This window comes from Nicotiana tabacum, chromosome 5, assembly GCF_000715075.1.
Source record: "Nicotiana tabacum cultivar K326 chromosome 5, ASM71507v2, whole genome shotgun sequence".
Classification (NCBI taxonomy): Eukaryota; Viridiplantae; Streptophyta; class Magnoliopsida; order Solanales; family Solanaceae; genus Nicotiana; species Nicotiana tabacum.
The window spans coordinates 7,457,208-7,469,574 of NC_134084.1; the positions used below are offsets into that span (position 1 = coordinate 7,457,208).

General features: G+C 40.6%; 1 protein-coding gene across 1 annotated transcript; it reads left to right on the plus strand.

Moving 5' to 3' along the window:
- Window positions 1–6,542: 6,542 nt before the first annotated feature.
- Window positions 6,543–12,198, plus strand: LOC107820170 (uncharacterized). Its single transcript, XM_016646399.2, has 7 exons — window positions 6,543–6,848; window positions 8,668–8,800; window positions 10,012–10,094; window positions 10,243–10,321; window positions 10,422–10,531; window positions 11,272–11,336; window positions 11,789–12,198. The coding sequence occupies exons 1-7, from the start codon at window positions 6,729–6,731 to the stop codon at window positions 11,880–11,882; spliced, it is 684 nt and encodes a 227-aa protein (XP_016501885.1). The 5' UTR covers window positions 6,543–6,728; the 3' UTR covers window positions 11,883–12,198.
- The last annotated feature ends 169 nt before the right edge of the window (window positions 12,199–12,367 follow it).

Here is a 12,367-nt window from a genome sequence, read left to right on the forward strand (position 1 = left end):
AAATGTAGATAAGGAATTGACCTAAGTAGCTTAAAAATGACTGGAAGTGGAAAGGGTAGCCTTAAATTTTGTGCTTTTGAAATGAGTGGCAAGCCACAAGTACTGTTATCCTTCCTTTTAGGCTACACGAGGGCAACATGGGACCACTGCAGACTGTGTATCTACTATCTACACATACTTTAATCTTTTCTTATATCTCCTTTGGTTTGTGATTAATCCGGATTCACGCCGGGTAAAAGTCATTAAAGAGAAAAGCGCTCCCTATTTAAAAAAATTCCGCTCAGGTCTCGAGCATCTTTCTTTATATCATTTGGTGATCCAAATGCTTGTAAATTGTATAATACTGATAAGTGGTATCCGATAAACTTGTACATACTTGACTATTTTGTTGAGCATATGCTACTTCCTACTGGCACAAATATCGAGTAACGTTGCCCATCAAGACTTAAAAATATGGAAAGAAGTCACCTAATAATTTCTTTAGTTTCTATAAAGATTTAAGTTCTGGTCTTTTATGTTTTTACCCACTTTATTGATTATTATGTCACACCCTACATATATTACATAGTTTAACAAACGTTTCTTAGTTGAACTTGAGACGTTATACCTTGAAATGGAGAGTGTAAGGTAAGCTACAATTTTAATTCCCGGCAATTGTGCATCTTGAAAAACCAAATTATAAATTTTCTTTATTTGTATAGTAGCTCTTGTCTCGAGCCGAGAGTATTTCGGAAACTCTTTACCTTATCAAATAGGAGTAAGTTGTGCGTACACACTATCCTCCCTAGATTCCACTTGTGGGATTTCACTGAATTTATTATTGTTATTGTTCTAGTAGCTCTTGAAGTTTGATTTTGAAACATAATAAACAAACCTTAGTAGTATTATTTTTAAAAGAGATATTAAAATGATAAAACTTAGGTCCTTCTCTATAAACTTTTAAGTACTAGTTATTATTCTTAAACCATTTCTATCTTTATTAAAGAAAAAGAAAAGTAAAAGCTACCCTGTATGGGTCCAAATTTAACCGACCACGACCGACGACGAGTACGACGATCGACGGAGCCTCCTTGAATTGACGTCCTGAGGGAGACGACCCCGAGACAAACCAAAGACTGAACGACCTTTGTAATAATGTATGGCCATTAGGGGACATTAGGAATATTCCTTCGAATATTCCTTGTATTTTACCTTTTACAGTTTAGAAGATTTTTTATTCTTAGTATAAAAAGAGGACAATAATCTTGTAACGGGCATTCCGAACTCTGGAGACATTACTATTTACGAATAAAAAGAAACCTCGTGACCTATCCTCTCTTTATCTATCACCCCTTCTAGAGATTATTATTCATATGGAAAAACATAATATGCCGCTTTGGCATCCCCAATCAGTTGCAACAACGGACCTCAGTTCGTCGGAAAAAGAACGACTGAGTTTTTCGAAAAATGGCACATCAAACGAATACCCTCCACGCCATATCACCCTGCCGGTAATGGTCAAGTCGAATCCTCCAATAAAGTAATACTGAATATATTGAAAAAGATGCTTGAGGATGCTAAAGGGCTATGGCCTTAACTACTACCGGAAGTATTATGGGCATATCGCACTACTCCAAAAACCAGCATAGGTGAGACGCCATATTCACTGGTTTACGGGATTGACGTTGTGATACCCGTCGAGGTCGGAGAGCCTAGTTTGAGATACTCCAACGAGAGCGGACCAAGCAACGACGAAAGTAGGCTACAAAATCTGGATGAAGTCGAAGAACGGAGAGACATGACCCACATAAGAATGGTAGCCCAGAAGCAACAAGTAGAAAGGTACTACAACAAGAGGGCCAAGGTGCGACCGCTCAAAGTCGGAGATTACGTCCTCAAGGCTAAAACACAAGCAGCCAAAGATCCCAATGAGGGAAAACTGGGAACAAACTGGGACGGACCATACAAAATCACAACCGCAGCAAACAAAGGAGCATTCCAGTTAGAAACAATGGAGGGAAAACTACTCCAAAACAACTGGAATGTCGCCCATCTCAAATACGTCCACTTCTAAAAGAAGGCTTAACCTAAGTCGTACTATTTTTCCCTCACCCGGGTTTTGTCCCAATCGGGTTTTCCCGAGGAGGTTTTTAATGAGGCGGCAAGGGAGATGCCTCGAGGTTCAACGTGTTGTTCATTACCCCGACCCATCGACATGGTCTCCGTAGCGAAGTAATGAAGGGACTGGATATAGATAATAGTCTCCATTGTATGTACAGAGTCATGTGATTCTCACAAGAATATAATCAAATCTCCATTGTATGTACAAAGTCATGTGATCCTTACAAGTATACAATCAAACCTCCATTGCATGAATAAAGTCGACGTGTCTTTCTACGAGAATACGATCAAATCTCCAACAAGAAATAGCCAAGGCCATCGACAAAAATATGAGTTCGACCTCGTTCGAACTACGACGGGATCCTACTTCGACGATAGTTCGAAGCAACATCCCAAGGGCCAAGGCCATCAACAAAAATATGAGTTCGACCTCATTCGAACTAAGACGAGATCCTACTTCGACGGCAGTTCAAAGCAACATCCCAATGGCTAAGGTCATCGATAAAAATATGAGTTCGACCTCGTTCGAACTACGACGGGATCCTACTTCGACGACAGTTCGAAGCAACATCCCAATGGCCAAGGCCATCGACAAAAATATGAGTTCGACCTCATTCGAACTACGACGGGATCCTACTTCGACGACAGTTCGAAGTAACATCCCAACGGCCAAGGCCATCGACAAAAATATGAGTTCGACCGCGTTCGAACTACGACGGGATCCTACTTCGACGACAGTTTGAAGCAACATCCCAATGGCCAAGGCCATCAACAAAAACATGAGTTCGACCTCGTTCGAGCTACGACGGGATCCTACTTCGACGACAGTTCGAAGCAACATCTCAATGGCCAATGACATCGATAAAAACATGAGTTCGACCTCGTTCGAACTATGACGGGATGCTACTTCGACGACAGTCCGAAGCAACATCCCAATGGCCAAGGCCATCAACAAAAAAAAAGAGGAATCTTCGCCCAAAATCTAAATCGACTTAATAAGCTCGACAGATATCCTGGATATCATAAACATCGCAAAGAAGTGCGAATCGACAAAATATATTTTACATTGCATCAAAATGTTTACACTTGTCTTTACAAACGGGCTCAAGTACGCCCCTTGCAAAAACCCCAAAACAAAAGCAAGTACAAACAAAGACTACACATCACCCCCGGTGGGATAAGCATTTTCGTACCACGAGTCCGAAGCAAGACGGTTCGCGTCATCAGAGTTGATGTCATCCCTGTCAGGTGTAAGGGGGTCATACCTGCATGCCTCACGAGCTGCACGAGCTTCGGTGTGCACAGCTTGAAGCTCCACCTCAGTTGCCCTCCCTTCGGCGTGAAAAGCCTTGTACACGTCAAGCCGAGTCTCAGCATGGATCCACAACTCATATAAACGACGAGGCACGACCGTATCGGCTGAGGCACGAGACGTAGAAAGCTGAGAACATCAATTTGCATCCTTCGCCCTCAGCAAGGTCACTTGTCCGTTTAACGCAGACAGCTCCGCCTCCAGTTCTTTGATACGCCCTTCGAGCCCCGCAACCTTACAACTAAATGCCTCCTTCTCTTCAGCTAGCTCCGACCTGCAAACACGGAGGGCGTTCTCCAAAGATGCATTTCCAGAAATAGCTGTCGCCAACTTATCAGTACCGATGCTCAGCTCGCCCTTAAGCCCCTCTACCTTCACCGCCTTCGTACTCAACTCAGCGGTCAAACTGACCACCTTTGCCTACAAGTCGGCATTTTCCGCCATCACCCCCTACTCAACTCAAGCTCGTCATCCTTCACCTTAAGGGAAGCCTCGAGTTTACTATTACGGGCGACAGTCTTCATGAGCTCCTCATCCCACTCCCTCAACTCTTCGATCTTACGTTCTAGTTGGTCCTCCCGCTGTTTGAGCCCCTCGCGAAACAACTAAAACTCAGGGTCCTGGTGATAAATGTCGACCATCGCGCGATGCTTAGCACGATACTAATAATATTTGGACGACATCTTCTCATAAAGGGTCGTCCTTCTCCTCTCCCTACGCTCTCGCTCAATCTCCATGATAAGGGTCTGGCAAAAAAGGGAAAAGTTAGAAATAAAATGCAGAACGGCGATCACCACACAAACCCAACGACGAAAAGGGAAGGAAAGTCACCTACCCGCAAGGCCATATCGGTGACCTTCTGAGACAACTCCACGTCGCTCATCGCCCGAAGCACCTCATTTTCAGGGGCAGTACATAGAGGAGCTAGAGCGGATGCCACTTGCTCGCAGTTCAACAACAAGTTATAGTCCCCCAGGACGACTTTGTGACGATCAGACCCTTCCGTTCTGACCTCCACATGAGTATGGCGGCCTACGAACTCATTGACATCCTCTGGGTTGACATCTGAACCTGAGCCGTCACCCTCAACACGACGGCCTCCGACGTTGGACGATGCACCACCCTCGGCAGAACGACTGAGCCGATTCCTGGGTAAACTCCTTTCACTTGGGGATATCTCCCCAGCCAACAAAGTGGTAAGGAAAATATATACCAGAGGGGACTTTAGGGCCGTAACGTTTCACTAAGGCGGGCCAATCTTGGGTTTCTGCTGCATGAGGCAACAAACGGGCTACCCAATCCCTGATATCCGCAATCGGGCGAGGTGGATGTCTCATAGCTGCAAACGGGAAGCGAATGAACTTTATAACGAATATAGATGAAGGAAGAGTAAAACGAGTGATGACACTCACGGGTCTCATTCCATCGCTTCGGGAACCTAGCAGAGTCAGAAATGACATGTTCGATTTTGACAAAGAAGTACTTATGCCAAAACTTGCGACTTGCCCGGTCATCTGTCCCGATCACTAGCCTTTTCGTGCCACGGAGCCTCAAATGCACCATGGTACCCCTGTGGAAGCCAGGCGTGAACAGGTGCAAAAGGTGGTGGATAGAAACATTACACTCTGCCAATTCTGCATACTTGGTCAGCAGCAGAAGTATCTTGAGCGTATACGGCGAAAGTTTTGCCGGACAAACTTGGTAGAACCTGCAGAACTATTCCGCTAAGGGGAAGAGAGGAAGAGTATGGCCAATCATGAAAGGGTACTCATAGAAAGAGCAATACCCAGGTCTGCGGACATCTACAAAATCTCTCCCCGCCGGAACCATATCTACATGAGCGGGAATGCCATACTTTACACGAAGAGCATCAATATGAACTTGCTCCGTCTCAGAGAATACGGGGTCCGGAGTAGGAGGGGGATCTTTGAGGAAGTCACTACAAGATAAGGGATGCCTCGGCAGTAGCTCCTCCATTGTAGGAAGGTTGTCACCCTCTTCCACTACCGTATCTGCACCGCCAAAAGGGGGCGCCGTGGACAATGGGGTGGCCTCAGGAACCTCTTCACGAGAACGGCATGACCTTGGCATAATATCATTCAAAGAGGTATCAATACAAACGGAAGAAGGAGGAAGAAGCTTCGAAAGAAGAAGCACAAAGTTATAAGGGCAAGCTCGGAAGAATGAAGAAGGTTATCAAGAGTGGAATGGCCAAAAACTTTCGAAAAAACAAACCCTTCACCTATTTATAGGGTTGGGTGGCGCCAGAATCGAAGCAGAGAGTAAAAAAGTAGCGCTAAAATCGAAGGATCAAGCCACCAACTCTTGCCTCGAAACATGCGTGATGATGACGCACGTGAAGATGACATCATTTCCCGGTAAAGCATATTACCTGGTGCCTTGCTAAGCACGCTGACCTTCCCCCATTGGCCACTCCGTAACGTCTCAACGGCTCAAATTTCTCTATAGGAACGCATGGTGTCCAGTCATCGAGGACGCACCCGGTTGCGACCCCGACAAGCGGAGGGACTAACTGTATGTGTCCAAATTTGACCGACCACGACCGATGACGAGTACGACAACTGACAGAGCCTCCTTGAATTGACATCCTAAGGGAGACGACCCTAAGACAAACCAGAAACTGGACGACCTTTGTAATAATGTATGGCCATTAGGGGACATTAGGAATATTCCTTCGAATATTCCTTGTATTTTACCTTTTACAGTTTAGAAGAGTTTTTATTCTTAGTATAAAAAGAGGACAATAATCTTGTAACGGGCATTCCGAACTCTGGAGACATTATTATTTACGAATAAAAAGAAACCTCGTGACCTATCCTCTCTTTATCTATCACCCCTTCTAGATATTATTATTTTCAGCTAAAATTTATCATTTCTTCTTTGATTGATTTGCTCAAAAAGGTTTTAATATCTTTTGAGTCAAACATACCCGAATGATGTGTACTCATCAACCCATGGAAAAATACTCGTTTTAATTAATTAAAGATTAAATATTAATCATATATAATCACTAATCATGATTAGAATTTACCAAGGGATCAAAATTGCTCAGAAAATAGAATTTCGATTTACAAAAATAATCCTTAATCCACGTCGATAAATACCTGTTCCTCAATATTTCGTTTCAACTTCGCATAAAATAATCAAAAAGTGAACCCGTTTTACAAAGTCGTCAAGTAAACAGTCCGGAATTTTGACCGGAGATCAAACTTCCGGTGCCGGTGATCGTATCCATAGCATCACACTGTCGAAAACCTCTGACTTTTGCAATTGGATTAGGTTTTCAAACGGCGCCATGGGTGAAATTGAGCGAGATTTCAGCAACAAAACGGAGGATAAGAAGACGGTAGAAATCTTTCTGAAAATCATCGGTCCTTCTCCGCCTTGTCGCCTTAATGTCCCTTCTTCTATCAAGGTACTTTACATGTGCTCGAAATTCATGCAAATTATACTGAGAAAAAACTAGGTTTTATTTCAATTCTAATTGTACAGTTGACACTTATCTTTTTTTTTTCTTTTAAATCTAGTATTCGATGCATACTTAGCTAAGGTCATAATAAATACAATTGAAGAAATAAATGATACATATAGACGATATTTACAATTGAAGTATTTGTATATCCAAGAGTGTGGCACAATGGTCAATGAAGTAGGAGCAGAACCATGGGGTCTCAGGTTCAAATCCTAACGGACAAAAAACACACTAGGTGATTTCTTCCTGTCTGCTTAAGCCTCAGTGGTGATTTTCCCGGTAGTGGTGCTGGTAGGAGGTACTGTATACATGTGCCGGTGGGAGGTAACACGTATTCAAAGGAATAGTTGAGGTTCACGAAAGCTGTTCCAGACATCGCCGCCATAAAAATAGATTTAGAGAATCCATGATTTTGCTTCATAAGACAAATTGTTAAGTACTAGAATGAAATAGACTTTGATTGAATGTAATGGATTGATGTTTATATTTCAAAGCACATTTCTTGATAAGGAAGTTTGTTTATCGATTTTCCAATGAGTAATTTTTTTTGGAAAGGTGGAGATTTTTTGTGTACATATGTGGCCCAGACACCATGGTTATAAAATGTGGTGCAAATTATGAAGTTTGGGATGGAGTGTAGTGCAGACAAGTTTTCTTAATAAGTGCTCTGATAGTTGGAAGGAAAAAGGTCGAAAGATAGTAATTTGAATTTCATGTCAAAATTACTGAACTCAGAGGGGCGACATATTAACTCTGGCAGCTACGGTTCGTATTATACCTAATCTATCAGGATTGAACCGGCCTCCCACGCTGTAGCCTTGGCCCAAAATAATTTCCCTTCTCATAACAGTAATTGAGCCAAGCCTGGGCATCTGTGAAGTGGCCGTGTGGAGTGTTTGCATTCAGAATTTGAATCAGACTCTGTTAGACACATGTCCCCGCAGTGCTCGATCACAATGCCCATGTCAGAGACCACATCTGTTCAACAGATTCACCTGAAAAGATTTCCTACCAGCTTGCATAACTTCCGAGTTCCGGCTCTTCTAGATTTTCATGGGAATCTTCAAGATTCCTTCATCCTTGATTATTACCCTATCCGGCAGCTTGCAGTCAGACCATCTCACACAAATTCTCACCCATTTCAATTTTTACACCTTTACAGTTTAGGTCAAGTTACAGAAAACCCCCAAAATGAGTTCTAAACTTCTAATCATTGTGAAAACATTAGTGTCTGATTATGATATAACTTTTGAAATTAACTGAGAATTTATGTGGGATGTTAGGAAGCTTAACGTAACAGCAATAGCAGTAAGTCACTGGGCTGCCACCTTGTGGTCAAGCAAAAATCTTGAGTAAATCTAGGTCCGATTGTGAGTTTGGAACTTTGTAGATGTCAATAGATCCCTTTAGTATTCTGATAAGCATTTTTCAGTTTAAAATGAGTTCTGATAAGCTTTTTTTGATTTGGGATGTGACAAGTAGCAATAGATTAGAACTGTTTATGGATAATTGGTAACTCTGCATAACGAAGATTTAGAATCTAGAATTGCATAAATTGTTGATATCTAAGGTGGCAGCTTTTTGAGTTTTTGCAAAAAGTCAAACAAACGCTTTTTCAGTTTCTTGGTTTTTATCCTAATCATATCAAAAAGTTTTAAAAGATATAGTCTAGACCTGTCTTTTTGGCTGTTATTTTAGATGCATATATTTTAAAGCCCTGGAGCTGCTTTGAATGTGCTTTGACATTTTCTGTGGCATCTAGGTACATGAATTGAGAAAGATGATTGCTGGGAATCGACATATGCCTATTGAAAATTTAAGACTGGTATTGCGAGGACATGTATTGCATGATAATGAAAATGGAGATGATGTAGCAATCCAACTCAACAACGGAGGTCCAATTTTCTGTGACTTTATTGATTATCAAAGTTGATATAATCATTTTGCATCTATATATTGTAGTAACTATGCATTAGAGGATTTTATGTATGTCAGATATAGAGGTATCATGATCTTTTATCTCTTTTTTCTTCTTGCGGTTGGAATGAGTAGGAAATGCACAGATGTTAAGTATGGAACCTATTCTAATGAACTGTCAGTTTTGTTGCATATCGACTCTGCTTGCATGATTGGCTGGGTATCTTGAGGTGCTTCATGCTAGGTTTCTGTCTGAATCTCCCATTGACAGTTTTGGATGCTGTGGTTTTAGTTGGCCGCTTACTATTTTCCTTAGCTTTCTTATTGGTTGCTCACTTTTGGTGCATTTTTTTTGAAATTGACACTTTTGGTGCATTTTCAATATGCAACGGAGTTGGTTTGTATCTTATATAAGGTCAGATCAGTCATAGATGTCGTTGATGGGTTAGGGTTTGCTGATACTCGTCTGGCTTCTCATTGCCCCAACCTTCCTAGTAGGCTTCCTACTGTGCCAGCAATAGATCATATGTATCTTATATTTTCATTCTCCAACCTATGGATTTTTAGATATGTGAGTTCTGCCAATGTAATGCCATAGCATTGCTAGCCTAAAGAGAAACAACTTGGTTATATCATATATGCACTTCCTAAGAAGCCTTAGAAAGTAGACTAGTTCAGAGGTTGTGTCCACTTCTGAATCTGCATCTAGTGTCACTGTTCAGAAAATCTCGATCCAACAACGAAATTTGTATTTGTGGTTACAAGTGTTAAGAGTGCTAATAGGTCCCCAAGGCTTTAGTCCAGTGGTAAGAGCGCAACGCGTGATTTGTGGGTTAGGTGCATGTTGTGGGTTCAAACCACAAAAGCCTGGTACGTGAATGGAAAATGGTAGAGGGATGAGCCCATTATCTACCGTGAACCATGCACCACTTGCCTCTGAGATTTCTCGTCTATAAAAAAGTTCTAAGAGTGCTAATAGCATAAGTCTTTGTCTTGGCTACTTTGCACACAATAGTGAAAAAATTTGCATGATGTTTGGACCTGGATGATGTTTCACTTTTCCTTTAAAAAAAGAAAGAAAAAAAAAAGGATGATCTTGCACTTTCACAGTTTCGTCATTATTCTACATGATCACAATTAATGAAACTTCTTGCTCTATTATAACAAGTTGAAATTCATTAATTTGTAGATTCTCTGATAGTTGCTGTCAAACCGAAGCCACCCCCTAAACATTTTCGGGATGAATTTGAGGATGACGATGATGATGAACTGGTGAGTAGTAAATAAATGCTGCAAATGTTTAGGAAATTCAGCTGTTGTCTGTTTTGAAACTTGAATCCAGCTCCCATCTGCATACTTTTGTTTTTTTTTTTCATTTTGCAATGATTTTAAGTTTTATCGTTCCCATTTCTATAAACAGAGGTTTCAGTTACCTCCATCAACTAGTAGGTGGAAGAGGAAGCTGTTTTATATACTACGTGATAAACTGAAATTTCCAGGTGAAGCTCTGACTAGTTCTTTTCACATTTCTTATTGTTAACGTAAAACTATCTTCTCATTCCTCTTCACCTGTTCCGTTCCCTTTTTACTTGTTTGTAGATATGCTTTTGATGGTAATTTTCTCCATCACTCCAAAGATTTGGCTTATTATCATGACTTGGTTTATTCTGGCCTCTATTGCGCGAAGATATGAAGTTGCACCTTTATTTGTAAGTTCAGCTATTTTGTCAGTCATTTGCTGTGATATATATGGCAGATCTATTTGTGTTATGATCCAGTAATTTTTTCGAAACAATGTTCCAAAGTAGATCTGAATGTACATACGGTATGGGCTCTAGATAGTCAGCTAGAAGAAAGGATTATATAAGTCTGAGACTTGAAACTATCATCGGATTCTGTCGTATAATGCTGGCTTCTTTGTGGTTTGGTTCTAGCGATTCAAGTGCTGAAAACTAATGGCATTTTGCTGAGACTGATACTTCTATTTGTCGATAAGCACTCGAGTTTGCGTGGAAGATAATGTCATATTAATTGTGCTATTTATTGCTGCTTATGTTACCATGATAACAGCTTTGGAGTTACCCAAAATATATACATTATTTAATATAAACGGGGAGTTAGAAATGATCAAACATATTTGATGCTTAAAAAGAGTAACTTATTTGGGAGCTGAATATATACTAAATACCATGTATAAGTCTATTACTCTAATACTCACTTATATTTGTGAAGTATTTAACAGCTAACTACCTTCAGCACGTACACATGTGCTGGGAACTCTTAGAATTGACTATCTAAGAGTTATTGCCTCTTATGTATGAACTGCTAAAATAGCCAAAGTTGCTTACGGTTTCTCAATTTGAGAAAGCAGCTCCACAGAGAACAATTCTTGTATGGTTTTGGAAAAGAATATAATAGTACTAATAATTCTTTTCTTAACTTAATGCAGTTACTGGCGACTGGGTTTGGCCTCATTTTTTATAATCTTGGACACAGGAAGCAGGGAGAACTTAGGTACGTGATTTTATGGATATATGAACCTCTAGATACAAATGTCTTTATTCCTTTTGTTTGCCTTTAAATTTCCAAGTGATATGCTTTTCTGTTGTGTGAGTGTAATTTTTCCTCTTAATCTGTGGTGAGAATTCGGATTTCATTGGAGCCACTTAGATACACATTTACTGCCTTATAAATTTGTCTCAGTACGTACAATTTCTGTTCAGATCATTTAATGCTGTAGCCTTACCTTCTTTAAGATCTGTTAGTTCCTCATTTGATAGTCTACACTTTCCTTAAACTACCACCCCTCCAAGCTTCTCCATCCGCATAGTGAATGCCTACATAGTCAGGTGTTCTTGTTTTTCTTTTCTAGATTTCCATCTTCCAACTACTAAAGCACATAAAAATATTATGTCATTTTTTCCTAAATTTTAGTCACCCTCAAATATTCTTCTCCTTCTTTGCAGTGCGTATTCTGTATTCAATGAAGATTTTCGAGAACTTCCAGGAACCCTTAATGCAGATCACATTGACAGAGATATTCGGGCAGGCCGATTTTGAGTCAGACGTTCAACATTCAAATGAAAGAAGTATCCTATACTTTGCCATCTGCATCAAATTCATTGTGTACCATGTTGAATATTTTGCTGTAGAATTAGAAGTAACTTCTTCGCCATGTAAATGAAAATGTTCATTTCTTGCCTAGTGTGCTTCACCAAAGTGGTGTTGATCATACATGTGAAAGTTAAATGACCTTGACATCGACAAAATAGCACCATATGTGGTGTTCTGCTTAAAGGATGACTAAGGTCCAGATATGTTTTACCTGTATAGTGAAACTGAAGTCTCTCGAGTAAATCTTATGTTTTAAGCCTCATTTTCGGGTATTGAAGTGTTTTGAGTTGTGCTTCATATAGGAGAAAACTTCATGTAAAACTAATATGACATGGATAAATGGGGGACTTATTTTTCGTGGTTTTCTAGCTACATGTGCATGGTCTTCTGGCCTCCTAGCTCTCTGCTTTCGATATGTTACCTAGTAGGAT

What these genes read in the sequence shown, in the direction of transcription:
- LOC107820170 (XM_016646399.2), top strand. Translation starts at nt 6,729, where the DNA reads ATGGGTGAAATTGAGCGAGATTTCAGCAACAAAACGGAGGATAAGAAG. An exon ending in ATGTCCCTTCTTCTATCAAG is followed by an intron (nt 6,849 to 8,667) that starts GTACTTTACATG and finishes TGTGGCATCTAG; the next exon opens with GTACATGAATTGAGAAAGAT. An exon ending in TGATAAACTGAAATTTCCAG is followed by an intron (nt 10,322 to 10,421) that starts GTGAAGCTCTGA and finishes ACTTGTTTGTAG; the next exon opens with ATATGCTTTTGATGGTAATT.